The sequence below is a fragment of the Entelurus aequoreus genome, linkage group LG11, assembly GCF_033978785.1.
Source record: "Entelurus aequoreus isolate RoL-2023_Sb linkage group LG11, RoL_Eaeq_v1.1, whole genome shotgun sequence".
Classification (NCBI taxonomy): domain Eukaryota; kingdom Metazoa; phylum Chordata; class Actinopteri; order Syngnathiformes; family Syngnathidae; genus Entelurus; species Entelurus aequoreus.
Window position 1 is genome coordinate 11,831,427 of NC_084741.1, and position 23,057 is coordinate 11,854,483.

Below are 23,057 nucleotides of genomic sequence, written 5' to 3' on the forward strand. Positions count from 1 at the left end.
GCATTAAAATCAATGTTGTTATGAATTATTTACATATTTAAGGCTCCACTTACTTCACATCAAATATTACACTTTGAACATTTTTTTGGGGTAAAATATGACATATTTTGGGTTTTTGCCTTAATAAAATGGGTTTTCTTTGACAAAAATGGCATAAAATATTTAACAAAAAATTTACTTTGTGTCAACAGATAGATCTCAAAGTGATCTATAGATATTTTACAGTTGAAAGTAAAAATAAATTAAATATATGACTTATTTTGACACTTTTATGAGTGGGACCCTTTTGGATCCCCGAGACCTTTAGTGTCATTTTTTTTTTAACTGTCATTGTTCAGAAAATAATAATGCATTAAAATCAATGTTGTTATGAATTATTGACATATTTAAGGCTCCACTTACCTCACAACAAATATTACACTTTGAACATTTTTGGGGGGTAAAATATGACATATTTTGTGATTTTGCCATAAAAAAAACAGGGTTTTCCTTGACAAAAAATGCCATAAAACATTTTAAAAATGAACTTTGTGTGAACATCTCAAGTTGATCTATAGATATTTTAACCATGAAAAAAAACCTAAACTAATAAATGACTTATTTTGACACTTTTATGAGTGGGACCCTTTTGGATCCCCGAGACCTTTAGTGTCATTTTTTTTTTCTGTCATTGTTCAGAAAATAATAATGCATTAAAATCAATGTTGTTATGAATTATTGATATACTTTAAGTGACAATTACTTCACATTAAATATTACACTTTGAACATTTTTTGGGGGTAAAATATCACATATTTTGTGTTTTTGCCTTAATAAAATGGCTTTTCTTTGACAAATTGGCATAAAATATTTAACAAAAAATGTACTTTGTGTGAACATCTCAAGTTGATCTATAGATATTTTAACCATGAAAAAAACCTAAATTAATATATGACTTATTTTGACACTTTTATGAGTGGGACCCTTTTGGATCCCCGAGACCTTTAGTGTCATTTTTTTTTTTTACTGTCTGATAATAATGCATTAAAATCAATGTTGTTATGAATTATTGACCTACTTTAAGTGACAATTACTTCACAACAAATATTACACTTTGAACATTTTGGGGGGTAAAATATGACATATTTTCTGATTTTGCCATAAAAAATTGGGTTTTCTTTGACAAAAATGGCATAAAATATCTAAATGTTTTTACTTTGTGTCAACAGATAGATCTCAAGGTGATCTATAGATATTTTACAGTTGAAAGTAAAAATAAATTAATATATGAGTTATTTTTTGACACCTTTTATGAGTGAGACCTTTTTGGATCCCCGAGACCTTTAGTGTCATTTTTAAATATATATATATATCTTAGTTTGTTGTCGCACCTCCAATTTGTTGCAAAGACTTCTTCCACAGCACCAAGCAGCTCAGCAACTCTTTGCCACTTTTCTTTACTTTGGTCAAGGATTTCTGCTTCTTTCGTCTCCAGGACGACATCCTGCTGCTGACCACAGGAACCTGCCTCTGATGCACCTTGCTGCACACAACATGTACTTTGTTATGTTTGGCAAATATTAGCTCATTTGGAATTTGATGCCTGCAACATGTTTCAAAAAAGCTGGCACAAGTGGCAAAAAAGAGTGATAAAGTTGAGGAATGCTCATCAAAGAACTTATTTGGAACATCCCACAGGTGAACAGGCTAGTTGGGAACAGGTGGGTGCCATGATTGGGTATAAAAGCAGCTTCCATGAAATGCTCAGTCGTTCACAAACAAGGACGGGGCGAGGGTCACCACTTTGTCAACAAATGCCTGAACAAATTGTTTAAGAACAACATTTCTCAAGCAAGGAATTTAGGGATTTCACCATCTACGCTCCGTAATATCATGAAAAGGTTGAGAGAATCTGGAGAAATCCATGATATTACACACCTTGGATCCCTCAGGCGGTACTGCATCAAAAAGCCACATAAGTGTGTAAAGGATATCACCACATGGGCTCAGGAACACTTCAGAAAACCACTGTCAGTAACTACAGTTGGTCGCTACATCTGTAAGTGCAAGTTAAAACTCTACTATGCAAAGCCAAAGCCATTTATCAACAACACCCAGAAACGCCGTCGGCTTCGCTGGGCCCGAGCTCATCTAAGATGGACTGATGCAAAGTGGAAAAGTGTTCTGTGGTCTGACGAGTCCACATTTCAAATTGTTTTTTGGAAACTGTGGACGTGGTGTCTTCCGGACCAAAGAGGGAAAGAACCATCCGTACTGTTCTAGGGTGAAAGTGTAAAAGGCAGCATGTGTGATGGTATGGGGGTGTATTAGTGCCCAAGACATGGGTAACTTACACATCTGTGAAGGCACCATTAATGCTGAAAGGTACATACAGCTTTTGGAGCAACATATGTTGTTATCATGGACGCCCCTGCTTATTTCAGCAAGACAATGCCAAGCCACATTCTGCACATGTTGCATAAAAAAAACTTTTGTCCATATAGATATATCAACAAAATATATGTATATTTTATTCGTATAAAAACAAATTAAAAAATTAAAAATATACATTTTTAAATACAAAAATAATTGTAAATTCATATTTTAAAAAATCATATTTAATGATTAAAATATTAATTTTGAATAAAAAATACTTTTGTTGACATACAATAAATTAGCATTAACATTAGCATTTTGGCTGCCATTGAAATAGATATTTATTAATAAAACAAATGATTACAGAATTGATTAAACAGTCGGAAAGTCATCATTTAATGATTGAAGTCTTCTATAATCAATAATATTATATCCTTAAAATATCATATTTAATGATTTTTTGGGCAAATATTTGAAATATGAAAATATACTTTTGTTGATGTACAGTATATATATGAATATATATATAATAAATCTAGATGTCTATGTGTATAACAAAATCATATTTAATAATTAAAAAATATTTATTCTTAAATATAAAAATAATCATAACAATGATAGTAATATTAATAATAATGATCATTATTACAATAATGATAATAAATCATCATAATAACAATGATAATGATACTAATTATAATAAATCATGATAGCAAAAAAAATAATAATGGTAATAAACATAATAATAACAATAGTAATATTAATAATAATGATAATTATTATAATATTAATATAACAATAATTATAATAAATATAATATTGATAATGATACTAATTATAACAATGATAATAATGGTAAACATAATAATGATAGTAAACATAATATTGATAGTAATATTAACAATAATGATAATAATAATAACTAATTATTATTATTATAATATTGATAATGACACTAAGGATAAATAATGATAATAAATAAAATAGTCATATTATAATGATAATAGATCATTCTAATAATAATGATAATATTGATAATGATACTAATTATAATGAATAATGGTAATAATAATAATGATGATAAACATAATAGTAATATTAATAATAATGATAATAATAATAATTATAATATTGATAATGATACTAATGATAAATAATTATGATAATAATAATAAATATAATAGTCGTATTAATAATAATTCTAATTGTTATAATGATAATAGATAATTCTAATAATGATAATATTGATAATGATACTAATTATAATAAAAAATGGTAATAATAATAATGATAATAAATATAATAGTAATATTAATTTCCCGAAGGCTTTCAAAACTGCAGTCATTAAACCTCTTCTAAAAAAGCAGAGCCTAGATGCCTCTGTTATCAACAACTACAGACCAATTTCAAATCTACCATTCATAAGTAAAATAATTGAGAAAGTTGTCCTCCAACAACTAAATCACTTCTTGGCTTCTACTGGCTGCCACAACAACTTCCAGTCAGGATTTCGACCTCTTCATAGCACAGAGACGGCCCTTCTTAAAGTTATAAATGACATCCGTCTAAACCAGGGGTCACCAACCTTTTTGAAACCAAGGGCTACTTCTTGGGTACTGATTAATGCGAAGGGCTACCAGTTAGATACACACTTAAATAAATTGCCGGAAGTAGCCAATTTGCTCAATTTACCTTTAACTCTGTTATTATTAATAATTAATGATATTTATCTTTGTGGAAACACTGATCATCTTAATGATTTCTCACAATAAATATATATAGAAACAGATAAATATCAATATGCAACACTTTATTTTTATATTTTCTCTAAGTGCACATTTTTCAAATTGAACATTTTCAAATGATCACTTCTAAGACAATCTTGTGAAATCACAATATCCCATTTTAACTAGCTAGCCACTAACATTTTTTAACAAATCATGAATTACTTTGCACCATGTTTGTACAAATAATAACTCATGTAAAATACAAAAGTAAACTCTCAAATTTTTAAATCATGTCACACTTTGAACTGGACACCAAATCTGTTATCTGTTTCTTTGTCAATTAGTGGGAAGCCTGGCATTGCATGCTGTTAACTAGTGTGTTGTACTCTGGTGTGTAACTTGACACTGCAACTCTGAGTGAGTCTTGCAGATGTGCATCAGTGAGGCGTGTTCTGTGTTTGTTCTTGATGAAGTTCATGTCAGAAAAGGCTGATTCACTAAGATAAGATTTTTCCTCATTGTTTGCGGAACCTTCTTAATCTTTTGGACATATTTTCACAGCAATCTGGCCTTAAGCTTAATTATGATAAATGTAAAATGTTAAGGATCGGAAATCTAAAGGGAACATCCTTTCGAATGGAATGCAAAGTGCCTGTTTTGTGGACAGATGGACCAGTTAACATACTTGGTGTTGTTGTCCCAGAAAATCTGGAAGATCTAGGCTCAGTAAATTATGATAATCGACTAAGAAAGCTGGACAAAATTATGCAATTATGGAAAGGGAAATCCCTAACCTTGTATGGTAAAATGTCTATTGCCAACTCGTTAATTATTCCTCAATTTATTTATTTGTTTTTGTCATTACCAGCTCCATCACAAAACTTTTTTAAGATTTATGAGCGGAGGGTCTTCGATTTTGTCTGGAACGGCAAACCAGAAAAGATTAAAAGAAAGGTTTTGTACAAAGAGTATGAATATGGGGGCCTGAAACTTCTCAACCTTGAAGCTATGTGTCTGTCTTTAAAAGCATCAATTGTTCCAAAGATGTATTTAAACATTGAGTGGTACACAAATGTCCTGTTGGACAAAAAACATGTACTGTATCAAAAGAAATGGTATCCTTTTTTACAAGTGATCCCCTTCCAGAGAGTCTGCTGGGAAACATGGCGGGGTTCATAAAGGAAACAATCCACTCATAGTGGTGTTTTTAATTTTATGTACCAGAAAAAAGAGACGATATTTTGCAGCAGTCAATATGGATGAACTCTAATATTGTAATAGATGGAAAGCCTTTCTTTTGGAAAATATGTTTGAAAGAGGAATCATTTTTGTCAATGATATTATCAATGAGAATGGTAAAATTATGAAGTATGATGAATTTAGAGCTATGTATGGTGATGCTTGCTCAAGCTTTTCATTTTATCAACTAACTGGAGTAATTGGGAAAAGATGGAAACAAATAATTAATTATGGAACTACTAAATTATTAGTTTGTAAACCTCTAATAAGAAATTGTAGTTGGCAAAAAGGAACTAAAATAAATAGAAAAATATATAATTTTTATTTAATAAAGAAATCTTTGAAGGCTGCCTCATACAACACAAATGGAAAATGGGAGGACTTTTTTGACTGCCCGTTGCCATGGGATGCCATATTCAAACTAATCTATAAAACCACTATCGATGTGCAAAATCGTTATTTTCAAATTAAAATTATTTATAACTTCTTACCCACAGGGAAAATGTTAAAATTATGGAATATGACAGAGTCAGATGATTGCCGATTTTGTTGTCAGGAGCCTGAATCCACCCTGCATTTGTTTTGGTATTGTCATATTGTGTCTTTGTTTTGGGTGGAAGTTGAAAAAATGTGTTTAAGGATCGGTTTGTTTATGAAGCTTAATGTGGTTTCTGTTATTTTAGGAGAGTTCATTGACAATCATGATTTAGTCAATTTAATTATAGTACTAGGTAAAATGTTTATTTTTAAGGCCAAAAACAGATATTCACTTAGTATTACTTTCTTTAAAACATTTATTCAGTATTTTCTAACTTTAGAAAGTTACATGGTTGAAAACAATAATGATGCCAAAAACATTTAAAAAAAAGATGAGAAGTCCTCAAAGGCTTATTTTGAAAGTATAATTATGTTTATAGATTATATGATATCTGTTGTTGTGTTCCCTAATTTGAGTGACCTGGACATAATCTGGACTGTACATAAATGCTTATTTTGAAAATGTAATTTTGTTTATAAATGATATGCAATCTGTTGTGTTCCCTAATTTTGTTCTGTATACATGAATGAAGGTGTGTGTTGCTGAGTCCGACTTGGACATTATCTGGACTGGGCCTGGTTTAAAAAACCCTTTAAACAAATCTAATTTCATTGACAACCTGGTCTGTTGAAGAGAAGGCCCTTTTTTAAAAAATAAAATAAAATAAGATAAATAAATAAAAAACATTTTCTTGGATAAAAAAGAAAGTAAAACAATATAAAAATAAATACATAAAAAATAGTAATTAATGAAAATGTTAGTGGACCAGCAGCCTATACAATCATGTGTGCTTCAGGGACTGTGTCCCTTGCAGATGTGTTGTCTATGTTGTGGGAACCAGAATATTGGTAGCAGAAAGAAATAACCCCTTTTGTGTGAGTGGGTGTGGATGAGTGTGCATGGGGGAGGTTGTTTGGGTTGATGCACTGATTGAAAGTGTATCTTGTGTTTTTTCTATGTAGATTTAATTTTAATTTTAGAACAGGCCCGCGGGCGACTCATCTGGTCCTTACGGGCGACCTGGTGCCCGCGGGCACCGCATTGGTGACCCCTGGTCTAAACACAGACTCTGGCAAAACTTCAGTATTAATGCTTTTGGACCTCAGTGCTGCATTTGACACTGTCGACCACTCAATACTTTTGGACAGGTTGGAAAACTGGGTGGGGATCTCAGGCACAGTTTTAAAGGCCTACTGAAATGATTTTTTTTTATTTAAACGGGGATAGCAGATCTATTCTATGTGTCATACTTGATCATTTCGCGATATTGCCATATTTTTGCTGAAAGGATTTAGTATAGAACAACGACGATAAAGATTGCAACTTTTGGTATCTGATAAAAAAAAGGCTTGCACCTACCGGAAGTAGCGTGACGTAGTCAGTTGAACATATACGCAAAGTTCCCTATTGTTTACAATGATGGCCGCATGAAGTGAGAGAGATTCGGACCGAGAAAGCGACAATTTCCCCATTAATTTGAGCGAGGATGAAAGATTTGTGGATGAGTAAAGTGCAAGTGAAGGACTAGTGGGGAGTTGAAGCTATTCAGATAGGGAAGATGCTGTGAGAGCCGGGGGTGACCTGATATTCAGCTGGGAATGACTACAACAGTAAATAAACACAAGACATATATATACTCTATTAGCCACAACACAACCAGGCTTATATTTAATATGCCACAAATTAATCCTGCATAAAAACACCTGCGTGTTTGTTATGCTAGCTCCTAGCTCCTCTGCTAGCTCCTAGCTCCATAGAACACGCCAATACAATTCAAACACCTGATCAACACACACAATCACTCAGCCCAAAAGACCGTTTACCTAACCCAAGGTTCATAAAGCTTATATATTTTTAAAAAGTTACGTACGTGACGCGCACATACGGTCAAGTTATCGAATGTTTAGCAGCCAAGGCTGCATACTCACGGTACCTGATATTCAGCTGGGAATGACTACAACAGTAAATAAACACAAGACATATATATACTCTATTAGCCACAACACAACCAGGCTTATATTTAATATGCCACAAATTAATCCTGCATAATAACACCTGCGTGTTTGTTATGCTAGCTCCTAGCTCCTCTGCTAGCTCCTAGCTCCATAGAACACGCCAATACAATTCAAACACATGATCAACACACACAATCACTCAGCCCAAAAGACCGTTCACCTAACCCAAGGTTCATAAAGCTTATATATTTTAAAAAAGTTACGTACATACGCAAAAAAAAGCCAAAGCTGCATACTCACAGTAGCACGTCTGCGTCTTTGTCATCCAAATCAAAGTAATCCTGGTAAGAGTCTGTGTTGTCCCAGTTCCCTACAGGCGTCTGTGTATCCAAATCAAAAGTCCTCCTGGTTAGAGTCTCTGTTATCCGAGTTCTTCCATCTTGACTGCATCTTTCGGGAATGTAAACAAAGAAGCGCCGGCTGTGTACGGTTGTGGCTGACTACGTTCGAAAAATACGTCCATTTCGCACCGACAACTTTCTTCTTTGCTTGCTTGGCTTCCTTCTCCATAATGCAATGAACATGATTGAAACAGATTCACGAACACAGATGTCCAGAATACTGTGGAATTATGAAATGAAAACAGAGCTTTTTCGTAGCGGCTTCAATGTGGAAGGCATACCCGTGTTCGTCGGGCTACGTCACACGCATACGTCATCCTCAGAGGCGTTTCGAACCGGAAGTTTAGCGGCAAATTTAAAATGTCACTTTATAAGTTAACCCAGCCGTATTGGCATGTGTTATAATGTTAAGATTTCATCATTGATATATAAACTATCAGACTGCGTGGTCGGTAGTAGTGGGTTTCAGTAGGCCTTTAAGCTGGTTCAAGTCATATCTACAAGATAGGAACTATTTTGTTTCCATTGGTGACTTTGTATCAGAACCAACCAACGTAACGTGTGGAGTCCCCCAAGGTTCAATCTTGGGGCCGACTTTATTTAACATCTATATGCTCCCACTAGGACAAATCATGCAAAATAATAACATTGACCATCATTGCTATGCCGATGACACCCAAATCTATGTAGCGCTATCACCAAATGACTATCGCCCCATAGATCTTCTGTGCCAGTGCATTGAGCAAGTCAAACACTGGATGTGCCAAAATTTCCTACAACTAAATGAAGATAAAACTGAGATAATTGTTTTTGGTGCTAAAAAAGAAAGGTTTAAAGTCATCCAACACCTTCAATCACTGTCCCTGAAAACCTCAAATAAAGCCAGAAATCTTGGGGTTATTTTAGATTCTGATTTACATTTCGACAGTCACATCAAATCAGTAACAAAATCGGCCTACTATCACCTCAAAAATGTAAAAAGACTTAGAGGGCTCATGTCAGCTCAAGACTTAGAAAAACTTGTACATGCCTTTATTACCAGTAGGCTAGACTATTGTAATGGTCTCCTTGCAGGTCTTCCCAAAAAAACTGTCAGGCAGCTACAGCTTGTTCAGAACGCTGCTGCTAGAGTTCTAACAAAGACCAAAAAATGTGAGCACATTACACCAATTCTTAAATCCTTACATTGGCTCCCTGTACATCAGAGAATAGATTTCAAAATCCTCCTGCTCACATATAAATCACTACATGGTCTAGGGCCCAAGTATATCACTGATATGCTCCCACTATATACGCCCTCTAGATCACTAAGATCTTCTGAGACCAATCTGTTAGCGGTTCCAAGAGTAAACTCAAATCAAGGGAGATCATCATTCAGTCACTATGCAACACATAGCTGGAATAAACTTCCTGAAGATGTCAGACTCTCCCCAACTCTCACTACTTTTAAAACTAGACTGAAGACTTTTATGTTCACCTTAGCTTTCAGCTAAATCTTTTAATCTTTTAACTTTTAACGTCTGCACTGTTTTTATTTTTATTTTTATTGTCTGCATTTTAATTTTGCTTTTATTTTCTTTCATTTCACTTTGTTGTCTGTGAAGCACTTTGAGTCTGCCTTGTGTATGAAAAGCGCTATACAAATAAAGTTGCCTTGCCTTGCCTTGCCTTAATAATAATGATAATTATTATAATTATTATTATAATAATGGTGATTTTGATAATGATACTAATTGTAATAAACAATGGTAATAATAATGATAATAAACATAATAATAATATTAATAATGATAATACATAATTATAATAATAATGATAATATTGACAACGATACTAATTATAATAAATCCATCCATCCATCCATTTTCTACCGTTTGTCCCTTATGGGGTCGCGGAGGTGCTGGAGCCTATCCCAGCTGCATTATAACAAATACTAATGATAATATTGATAATGATACTACTTATACTAAATAACGATAAAAATGATTATAATAATAATAATAATAAATGAATAATGTAGAGATGAAAAGTTTCTGACCTGACAGATCGTTTGAGTGCCAGAGGAAGAGGAAGTGTGCGCAGGTCATGACAGCCGCCATCTTCATCCTCCTCTTCATCAGCTGAACCCCAGCTGCACTCTGGGTAATTCTGCTCACTTGACACATGTCGTAACCATAGCGACCGCTGGCCGCCATCGCTGACATCAGCTGACCCTGAGCGCACATTTACTTTCATGTTCCACATCATCACATGATCTAGTTTCATGTTCCACATCATCACACAATTATCATCACATTTAGTTTCATGTTCCACATCATGATATTATTTAGTTTCATGTTCCACATCATATTTAGTTTCATGTTGCACATCATATTTAGTTTCATGTTGCACATCATCAAGCAATTATCATATAATTTAGTTTGATGTTCCACATCATGATATTATTTAGTTTGATGTTTCACATCATCACGCAATTATCATCACATGTAGTTTCATGTTCCACATGATGATATTATTTAGTTTCATGTTCCACATCATCATGCAATTATCATCAGATTTAGTTTGATGCTCTACGGTTATCACGCAATTATCAGATTTAGTTTGATGTTCCACATCATGATATTTAGTTTGATGTTCCACATCATCACGCAATTATCATCAGATTTAGTTTGATGTTCCACATCATGATATTATTTAGTTTGATGTTTCACATCATCACACAATTATCATCAGATTTACTTTGATATTCCACGACATCACACAATATATCATATTTAGTTTGATATTCCACATCATCACACAATTATCATATTTAGTTTGATGTTCCACATCATCACACAATTATCATATTATTTAGTTTGATGTTCCACATCATCACACAATTATCATCACATTTACTTTACTGTTCCACATCATCATATGATTTAGTTTGATGATCCACATCATCACATGATTTAGTTTGATGTTCCACATCATATTATTTAGTTTGATGTTTCACATCATCACACAATTATCATCAGATTTACTTTGATATTCCACGACATCACACAATATATCATATTTACTTTGATGTTCCACATCCTCACACAATTATCATATTTAGTTTGATGTTCCACATCATCACACAATTATCATATTATTTAGTTTGATGTTCCACATCATCACACAATTATCATCACATTTACTTTAATGTTCCACATCATCATATTATTTAGTTTCATGTTCCACATCATCACATGATTTAGTTTCATGTTCCACATCATTACACAATTATCATCACATTTAGTTTCATGTTGCACATCATCATATGATTTACTTATACGTTCCACATGTTCCACATCATCACACAATTATCATATTTAGTTTCATGTTCCACATCATTACACAATTATCATCACATTTAGTTTCATGTTGCACATCATCATATGATTTGCTTATATGTTCCACATGTTCCACATCATCACACAATTATCATATTTAGTTTCATGTTCCACATCATATTATTTAGTTTGATGTTCCACATCATCACGCAATTATCGTCAGATTTAGTTTGATGTTCCACATCATGATATTATTGAGTTTGATGTTTCCCATCATCACACAATTATCATCATATTTAGTTTGATGTTCCACATCATCACACAATTATCATATTATTTAGTTTGATGTTCCACATCATCACACAATTATCAAATTTAGTTTCATGTTCAACAACATTACAAAATAATCATATTTGATGTTCACAACATTACAGTATAATCATATTTAGTTTGATGTTCAACAACATTAAGTTAAAGTTAAAGTACCAATGATTGTCACATGACACAATAATCATATTTAGTTTGATGTTCAACAACATGACACAATAATCATATTTAGTTTGATGTTCAACAACATGACACAATAATCATATTTAGTTTCATGTTCAACAACATGACACAATAATCATATTTAGTTTCATGTTCAACAACATGACACAATGATCATATTTAGTTTCATGTTCAATAACATGACACAATGATCATATTTAGTTTCATGTTCAACAACATGACACAATAATCATATTTAGTTTCATGTTCAACAACATGACACAATAATCATATTTAGTTTGATGTTCAACAACATGACACAATAATCATATTTAGTTTCATGTTCAACAACATGACACAATAATCATATTTAGTTTCATGTTCAACAACATGACACAATAATCATATTTAGTTTGATGTTCAACAACATGACACAATGATCATATTTAGTTTCATGTTCCATGTTAGTATGTAATAATGTTTAGTGGTGAAAACAAGTAAAAAAAGAACTCACCTTCCTGGTATTGTTCCGTGTGTTGGTCCATTGTGACGCGCTTCACCTTATCAGAAGACAACATATAACAGCAGGTGTGGACTTTACTCTCTCACTTCCTGCTCTCATTAACCCTTTCTCTGCCATCACCCTCCTATTCACCACACCTCCATTTATACCATCTTATATCATATTATCCCATCTCATATTATATTATCTCATATTATATCATATTTTACATCATACTTTTATATTATCTTACATTTTCTCATATTATATTATCCAATATTACATTATCTCATATTATGTTCTCATATTATATTCTCATATTATCTCATATTGTATCATCTCATGCTATATTATATTATCTCATATTATTTTGTATTATATTATCTCATCTTACATTATCTCACGAAATACTTTTATCAACATTTAAATCTTCATAAGAGCTCACTTGTATCAATATTATATTATTACTATATATCAATATATTATTTTATTACTATATATCAATATTATTACTATCTACCAATATATTATATTATTACTATATATCAATATTATATTATTACTATCTACCAATATATTATATTACTATATATCAATATTATATTATTGTATTACTATATATCAATATTATATTATATTATATTATTACTATATACCAATATTATATTATAACTATATATCAATATTATATTATATTATATTATTACTATATACCAATATTATATTCCTGTAAGAGTTTATAAAACTATTAGAAATACTTCTTATGCTCTCAAAACTCTCCAAAATATTACTTTTTTAAACATAAAACTTCAAAGGCTACTCAAATCTCAGAGTACTCTGTAGTACTTTTAGATCAATGTACTTTTAAATCAATGTACTTTCAAATCAAATTACTTCCCAACTGAATATTTTTAAATATTTAAAGACAAATGAGCACAAAATAAATCATATATTTGTTTCTAATTAAAGTTCCCATCACCAAGTCCTCCCTCCGCCCTCCCGTGAGTCTTGAACTTATTTTTTTTTTGTGGTATTCTGGGCACATCTTGAATCTGTCCTTAAGGGGGATACTGTCATGATCCGTGACCCGGATCATGTTTTGTTTAGTCATGTTCTGTTAGTTTTGGACTCTCTCAGTTCCTGTTTTGTGCACTCCTGTGTTTGTTTTGGTCACTATGGGTACTGATTGGTTTCACCTGCCTCTGGTTAGTGTTCGGCACGCTCACCTGCTGCCGGGCACTAATCAGAGAGCTGTTTTTTCACGTTGCTCGCCACACTCTCTCTGTATGCAACATTCACGTAGGGTTATTTCTGGTTTCTATGTTTCTTGATTCACGTACTAAGTTTGTACCTTAGCTTCACATGCGATCGGCACGCAGCCCTTTGGTTTGCTTCCTGTTTTTTTGTATGTTATGATTTACAATATGAAATCATATTCCTACCTTCACGCTTTCATCCGGAGTTGTCCGTCTGCATCCTGGAAGAACGACCCCGCAGTAAAATGCCACCCCCACGTGACAGAACAAAGCCAGCAGCCACTTCTTTCGCAACGGGCTCCGAGGAGGCGGACGCAGGTACGTGGAGGGTGTTGAGAGCGATGGAGGCGGAGACGCTCCGCTATTCCCCCATGGAACTCGAAGAGATGGTGTGGGGCCCTGGTGGTTCGCTGGTGCCCATCCACTCCCTTTGGCCGAGGACATCGCCACACCGCAGTACCGGACGCGTCGGCGAAGACGGAAGCCATCAGAGTAAGCTTCGGCTCGCCGTCAGGACGCGCTAATCCCGCAAAAAGCAGGTCACAAGCAGCCCAGTCATCCTCGCCGCCAATGTTTGGTAATCCCCTCACTCATTTTGCCAAACACTTCACCGACTGGGCTATGAGCCAGATGGTCACCGGCACCAATGACGTCACGCCGCTGTCGCCCTCTGATGTCGTCACCCCGCCCACTGGGAATGACGTCAGAGAGCAAGACATTTTTTCGCTCACCAGGTCTGTCCCTGTCATCCAAGACTCAAGCTCCACCCCCAAGGACTCTAGCCCCGCCCACGTCACAGACTTTTTCCTCCTATCCTCCCACACAATCTCAGGTGGGGGGTGGAAAGAGACTTTTTAGACAATTTAGAAAGATAAAGTTAAAGTACCAATGATTGTCACACACACACTAGGTGTGGTGAAATTTGTCCTCTGCATTTGACCCATCCCCTTGGTCACCCCCTGGGAGGTGAGGGGAGCGGTGGGCAGCAGCGGTGCCGCGCCCGGGAATCATTTTTGGTGATTTAACCCCCAATTCCAACCCTTGATGCTGAGTGCCAAGCAGGGAGGTAATGGGTCCCATTTTTATAGTCTTTGGTATGACTCGGCCGGGGTTTGAACTCACAACCTACCGATCTCAGGGCGGACACTCTAACCACTAGGCCACTAAGTAAAAAAGGAGGAGGAGTCCACCCCCCACCAACCCCCAAAGGCGGTTCCAGATCGCACAGGAAGCGTCTGGTATCCGCTTCCTGAAGGGGGATCTAGGGCTGATAGCTGGGCTAGTGGGGTGGCACAGCTGCGCCCGACCAAGCGGCAACCTTCTGCTCGACCACCACCACCTGTTCTTCAGCGGGTCAAGCCGCAACCTCCTGAAAGGCCAGCTCCACCACAGCCGCGCCCAGCCAGGCTGCTACCTCCTGCCCGACCACCACCACCTGTTCTTCAACGTGCCGAGCCACAACTTACAGCCAGGCAACCTCCGCCAAGGTCACGGCTAACCTCAGCCCAGGTGGGCCTGAAGACGCCATAATCTCCGTTTCCTGTCCCTGCTCCAGGGCTAGCACCTGCTCCAAGGCTAGCACCTGTACCTACTCCAAGGCTAGCACCCGTTTATGCTGCACGGCTAGCACCCGTAGTGTGTGTGAGAGTATTTCATCAGTGTAGGTTAAGAGGTAATATTGAATAATAATGTTCCTGACAGACTCTCATACTACTGAAACACTTTCTCACACACACACACACACACACACACCTTTTTATTTACCTTTCATTCACCTCATTTTAGCTTTTCTTTACCTTCTTTTAAGTGATTGGATTGAATAAAAGTTACCACCATGAAACCATCAATCCAAGCATTTTCCTAATTGCATTCATCAATTAATGTCTGCAGCCCTAATCATCTTGCAGCCGCACTGATCCAGATGTCCACAGCATCGATACCAAGGTGAGTATTGGTACCACATGATATCTTTCTATATAATGTACAAGTTTTCCCTCAGCATATTTGAGTGTTAAAAGAAGAGCGCATGTTGTGAAATGTAAGAAAGTGCTTTATGGTTGCTAGGCAACAGCTTTGCATTGTAGGAAAGAAAGGTGTCAAACAAAAGACACGAACACTTGACAACTGTTAATCAATCACTTTAGGACAACAATGAAGGAACTTTCCACCCAATCAGTGCCATTGAAATGTCGCAACTTTCAAAATAAAACGTCACTTTTTTCCCCCCAACTTGCATGGGTTCCTAAAGTGGTGTGCAAGATCTCTAAGGTGTTAGCACAACAATATAGCATTTATGACACTCATCACATGACTGGTCAAATGTTGGATTTTCAAAATAAAACACTGTCAAAAACAAGGCAGGTACCAGGGACTGTGCGGGGATTCAAACCCTCAGTCATTGAAATATGGCACATATGCAAAAAATGTGAACTTTTATTCTTGTAAATGATGCAACTTCCTGTGGACCATGTGACATATTTCACACGAGTGGGAACCAGGAACACCACTTGAGTGTGAATTTTAACTCCAGAATGACAACGTACAAGTAGAACTTGCTACATGACACATGCTAACTTTTTAAGCCACACACTTCAGTCATAGAACTTGCTACGCTACATATGCTAACTTTTAGCGTACTAATACTAACATGCTAACTTTTTGGCTAATTTTGCCGCCGTACCCCTCAGTCACTTTGCTACTTGACACATGCTAACATTAGCGTGCTAACTTTTTTTTGGTGCCAATTTTGCAGCCGTACACCGTGGTAATATAACTTGGTACGTTACATATGCTAACTTTTAGCATACTTATATTAACATACTAACTTTTTTGCCGTCCTACGCTTCAGTCGTATAACTTGCTACTTAACACATACTAACTGTTAGCATACTAACTTTTTCCCGCCAACTTTGCCACCGTACACCAAAGTCATATAACTTGGTGATTGACACATGCTAACTTTTCAAATCAATTTTACAGCTGTACACTTCAGTCATATAACTTACGTATGCTAACTTTCAGCATACTAATATTAACATACTAACTTTTTTTTGTTGTTGCCAATTTCGCCGCCAAAAACCTCAGCCATATATCTTGCTACTTAACACATACTGTTAGCATGCTAACATTAGCGTGCTAACTATTTTTAGCTGATTTTGCCACCGTACACCTCAGTCATATATATCATTTGGTATTTGACAAATGTTAACTCTACTAACTTTTTTTTCCCCACATTTTACAGCCGTACACTTCAGTCATATAACTTACATATGCTAACTTTTAGCATACTTATATTAACATACTAACTTTTTTACCGCCTACGCTTCAGTCGTATAACTTGCTACTTAACACATACTAACTGTTAGCATGCTAACATTAGCGTGGTAGCTTTTTTTTAGCTGATTTTGCCGTTGTACACCTCAGTCATATATATCATTTGGTATTTGACAAATGCTAACTCTACTAACTTTTTTTGGGCCAATTTTGCCGCTGTACTCCTCAGAGACATATAACCTGATACTTGGCGCATGCCAACTGTTAGCATGCTAACTTTTTTTTTCTTTTGCCGAATTTGCTGCCATACAACTTAGTCATCTAGCTTGGTACACGACACATGCTAACTTTTTAAGCCAATTTACAGCCATACTTGGTACGTTACTTTTAGCATACTCATACTAACCTTTTGGCTAATTTTGCCGCCGTACCCCTCAGTCATATACCTTGCTACTTGACACATGCTAACATTAGCATGCTAACTTATTATTTTTCTTTTCTGCAATTTTGCAGCTGTAAACCTCCGCTATATATCTTGCTACTTAACACATACTAACTGTTAGCATGCTAACATTAGCACGCTAACTTTTTTTTTTTAGCTGATTTTGCCGTTGTACACCTCAGTCATATATATCATTTGGTATTTGACAAATGCTAACTCTATTAACTTTTTTGGGGTTAATTTAATTAGTTAATTCCTCAGAGTCATATAACCTTATACTTGGCGCATGCCAACTGTTAGCATGCTAACTTTTTTTTTTCTTTCCAATTTTGCTGCCATACAACTTAGTCATCTAACTTGGTACACGACACATGCTAACTTTTTAAGCCATTTTACAGCCATACACTTCAGTCATATAACTTGTTCAATTTTAGCATACTCATGCTAACTTTTTTGCAAATTTTGCCAGCGTACCCCTCAGTCATATACCTTGCTACTTGACACATGCTAACATTAGCATGCTAACTTTTTTTTTTTGTGGCAATTTTGCAGCCGTAAGCCTCCACCATATATCTTGCTACTTAACACATACTAACTGTTAGCATGCTAAAATTAGCGTGCTAACTTTTTTTTTTAGCTGATTTTACCGCCGTACACCTCAGTCAGATATCTTATTTGGTATTTGACAAATGCTAATTTTAATAACTTTATTTTGGGCCAATTTTGCCGCTGTACTCCTCAGAGTCATTCAACCTGATACTTGGCGCATGCCAACTGTTAGCATGCTAACTTTTTTCTTTCCAATTTTGCTGTCATACAACTTAGTTATCTAACTTGGTACACGACACATGCTAACTTTTTAAGCCAATTTTGCAGCCATACAACTTAGTCATCTAACTTGGTACACGACACATGCTAACTTTTTAAGCCAATTTTGCAGCCATAAACCTCAGCCATATATCTTGCTACTTAACACACACTAACTGTTAGCATGCTAACTTTTTTTTAGCTAACTTTTTTTTTAGCTGATTTTGCCGTCGTACACTTCAGTCATATATATCATTTGGTATTTGACAAATGCTAACTCTAATAACTTTTTTTGGGCCAATTTTGCCGCCGTACCCCTCAGTCATATATCTTGCTACGTGACACATGCTAACATTAGCGTGCTAACGTATCTTTGCAGCCGTAAACCTCAGTCATATATCTTGCTGCTTAACACATACTAACCATTAGCATGCTAAAATTAGCGTGCTAACTCTTTTTAGCTGTTTTTGCCATTGTACACCTCAGTCATATATATAATTTCATTTTTGACAAATGCTAACTGTGCTAACTTATTCTTTTTAGCCCATTTTGCAGCCGTGCACCTTGGTCATATAAGTTGATACATGCTATTTGACACATGCTAAATGTTATCATGCTAACATTGTGAAGCTGCTGATTGGAAGTGTAAATATTGTGTTGCACATCAATGCAAGAGAATGTAGAATAAATGGCACTGCTCGGGTGGAATGTTGTGTAAAAAAGCACGGAAATAGTCAAAGTCAACATTTGGAGTAAAAATGTTCATCTGAGCTTGATGAAGAAAAGTCAGCGGGTTTTGAGGTGAGGGTCTGGGTTCCTACCTGGCTTGAGGGCGGAGCCCAGCAGGATGCAGGCCAGGGCCAGCAGGTGCATGAGGAAGTAGATGGAGGACCAGTACTGCAGCGTGTCAGAGGCCTGCAGCAGCACGAAGCCCATGCACATGTAGTCGTAGGCCCGCATCTTCAGGAACCAGTGGACCCGGTCAAACACGGCCTGGCCTGCGGGGCCCAGGCGCACTCGGACCGAGGTCTCCATGGCCGACTCTGCGGCGATGCACAGCGGGATGGTGAGGAAGGACAGGTAGTAGCCGGCGTGGAGACCGTGCCAATAGGCACTGATGAACATGGTCCATGCGGCCCTGAGGGACAAAGTCTCCATCATTTATTTGTGGTGGTCCCCTACTAACACTGATGAACATGGTCCATGCGGCCCTGAGGGACAAAGTCTCCATCATTTACTTGTGGTGGACCCCTACTAACACTGATGAACATGGTCCATGCGGCCCTGAGGGACAAAGTCTCCATCATTTACTTGTGGTGGTCCCCTACTAACACTGATGAACATGGTCCATGCGGCCCTGAGGGACAAAGTCTCCATCATTTACTTGTGGTGGACCCCTACTAACACTGATGAACATGGTCCATGCGGCCCTGAGGGACAAAGTCTCCATCATTTACTTGTGGTGGACCCCTACTAACACTGATGAACATGGTCCATCCGGCCCTGAGGGACAAAGTCTCCATCATTTACTTGTGGTGGTCCCCTACTAACACTGATGAACATGGTCCATCTGGCCCTGAGGGACAAAGTCTCCATCATTTACTTGTGGTGGACCCCTACTAACACTGATGAACATGGTCCATGCGGCCCTGAGGGACAAAGTCTCCATCATTTACTTGTGGTGGTCCCCTAGTAACACTGATGAACATGGTCCATGCGGCCCTGAGGGAAGATCTCCTTTATTCACACCGCCATACATACACTCATTTACTTGTGGTGGCCCCCTACTAACAAATTTAGACCGCCATAAATACATTTATTTGTGGTGGCCCCCTACCAACAAATTTAGACCGTCATAAATACATTTATTTATTTGTGGTGGCCCCCTACTAACAAATTTAGACCGCCATAAATACATTTATTTATTGGTGGTGGCCCCCTACTAACAAATTTAGACAGCCATAAATACATTTATTTGTGGTGGCCCCCTACAAATAAATGTAGACCGTCATAAATACATTTATTTGTGGTGGCCCCCTACTAACAAATTTAGACTGTCATAAATACATATATTTATTTGTGGTGGCCCCCTACTAACAAATTTATACCGCCATAAGTACATTTATTTATTCATGTGGCCCCCTACTAACAAATTTAGACCACCACAATGACATTTATTTGATTTGTGGTTGCCCCCTACAAACAAATTTAGATCGTCATAAATACATTTATTTATTTGTGGTGGCCCCCTACAAACAAATTTAGACCACCACAATGACATTTATTTATTTGTGGTGGCCCCCTACAAACAAATTTAGACCCTCATAAAAACATTTTTTTATTTGCTGTGGCCTCCTACAAACAAATTTAGACCGCCATAAATACATTTATTTACTTGTGGTGGCCCCCTACAAACAAATTTAGACCCTCATAAAAACATTTTTTTATTTGCTGTGGCCTCCTACAAACAAATTTAGACCGCCATAAATACATTTATTTACTTGTCGTGGCCCCCTACAAACAAATTTAGACCGTCATAAATACATTTGTTTACTTGTGGTGGCCCCCTACAAACAAATGTATTTAATATATATATATATATATATATATATATATATATATATATATATATATATATATATATATATATATATATATATATATACACACGCATATATTTGTATGTATATATATACATATATATATTTATACATACATATACACACACATATATATGTATGTATGTGTATATATACATTTATATATACATGTATATATATTTATATATACATGTATGTATGTATGTATATATATATATATATATATATATATATATATATATATATATATATATATATATATATATATATATATATATATATATATATATATATATATATATATATATATATATATATATATATATATATATATATATATAGTGGCCTGCCACATATATATTTAGACAGGAATTCCTGTTTTTATCTAACCTTTTTTCCAACCTTTTTTAGTGCAATGACTCCTTTTACATTTTTCAACCCATTTCAATACATCCATCCATCCATCCATTTTCTACCGCTTGTCCCGCACATATACCCATTTAAATACATACTATGCAAATATAAAAACGCTTGCTGTGAAAAATGAGTTGGAATTTCACAATAAAAACTTTTGGCAGTATTATAATAAAAGTCGTCATTTTACTCAACGCAAGTCAAAATGTGACAAGAAAAACTGAACATTTGTGCAATATTATGATAAAAGCTGGAATTTTACTCAATAACAGTCACAATTTTACAAGAAAAGCTCAATTTTGACAATTTTTTAAAAAAGAGTCGTAATTTTACTCAACAAAAGTCACAATTTTATAAGAAAACTTAAAAATGTTGGCAATATTATAATAATAATCGGAATTTTACTCTGCAACATGACAAAAGTAATCACTCTCCTCAAAAAATGTCACTATTTTACAAGAACAACAAAAAACTTGGCAATATTGTGATAAGTCAGAATTTTATATGACAAATGTCATCACTTTACATTAAAAAGTCATAATTTGACGTAAAAAAGTCGTAACTTTACGAGAAAATATTGCAATATTGCAAAAACAGAAAGAATATGAGAAATTGTTCCCAATTTTATAAGAAAAAAGTTGACACATTGTGAATTTTACTCAATAACAGTCGCAATTTTACAAGCAAAGCTCAAAATTTGGATTTTTTTTTTGAAAAGAGTCGTAATTTTACTCGACAAAAGTCACAATTTTATAAGAAAACTTAAACATTTTGGCATTATTATAATAATAATCGGAACAAAATGATGACAAAAGTCATCATTTTACTCCAAAAATGTCACTATTTTACAAGAACAAAAAAAAAAATTGGCACTATTGTGATAAAAGTCAGAATTTTATATGACAAATGTCATCACTTTGCATTAAAAAGTCATAATTTGACATTAAAAAAAGTCGTAACTTTACGAGAAAATATTGCAATATTGCAAAAACAGAAAGAATATGAGAAATTGTTCCCAATTTTATAAGAAAAAAGTCGACACATTGTGAATTTTACCCAATAACAGTCGCAATTTTACAAGAAAAGCTCAAAATTTGGACAATTTTTTTGAAAAGAGTCTTAATTTTACTCGACAAAAGTCACAATTTTATAAGAAAACTTAAAAATGTTGGCAATATTATAATAATAATCGGAATTTTACTCTGCAAAATGATGACAAAAGTCATAATTTTACTCCCAAAATGTCACTATTTTACAAGAACAACAAAAAAATTGGCAATATTGTGATAAAAGTCAGAATTTTATATGACAAATGTCATCACTTTGCATTAAAAAGTCATAATTTTATGAGAAAATATTGCAATATTCCAGAAACACAAAGAATATGAGAAATTGTTCCCAATTTTATAAGAAAAAAGTCGCCACATTGTGAATTTTACCCAATGAACAGTCGCAATTTTACAAGAAAAGCTCAAAATGTGGAATTTTTTTGTGAAAAGAGTCGTAATTTTACTCAACAAAAGTCACAATTTTATAAGAAAACTTAAAAATGTTGGCATTATTATAATAATAATCGGAACAAAATGATGACAAAAGTCATCATTCTACTCCAAAAATGTCACTATTTTACAAGAACAACAAAAAAATTGGCAACATTGTGATAAAAGTCAGAATTTTATATGACAAATGTCATCACTTTGCATTAAAAAGTCATAATTTTACATAAAAAAGTCACAACC

At 35.0% G+C, this 23,057-nt stretch overlaps 2 protein-coding genes across 3 annotated transcripts in view; both read right to left on the reverse strand.

Annotated features, from left to right (window-relative positions):
- tmc4 (transmembrane channel-like 4) overlaps positions 1 to 18,214 on the reverse strand; it is a 49,030-nt gene extending 30,816 nt beyond the window's left edge. Inside the window, exons 1-5 of the mRNA XM_062062493.1 lie at positions 15,389 to 18,214; positions 13,969 to 15,346; positions 12,539 to 12,584; positions 10,254 to 10,428; positions 1,371 to 1,522 (exon numbers count right to left, since the gene is read on the reverse strand). Of these exons, the coding sequence (XP_061918477.1) occupies positions 1,371 to 1,522; positions 10,254 to 10,428; positions 12,539 to 12,584; positions 13,969 to 14,226 (631 nt within the window). The 5' untranslated portion in view covers positions 14,227 to 15,346; positions 15,389 to 18,214. The remainder of the gene's footprint in view (positions 1 to 1,370; positions 1,523 to 10,253; positions 10,429 to 12,538; positions 12,585 to 13,968; positions 15,347 to 15,388) is intronic.
- Positions 18,215 to 18,361: 147 nt separating this feature from the next.
- Positions 18,362 to 23,057, reverse strand: part of mboat7 (membrane bound O-acyltransferase domain containing 7) — a 29,034-nt gene continuing 24,338 nt past the window's right edge. For both annotated transcript variants that reach the window (XM_062062496.1, XM_062062494.1), the window contains exon 9: positions 18,362 to 19,442. In XM_062062496.1, coding sequence (XP_061918480.1) covers positions 19,091 to 19,442 — 352 coding nt within the window. In that variant the 3' untranslated portion in view covers positions 18,362 to 19,090. The remainder of the gene's footprint in view (positions 19,443 to 23,057) is intronic.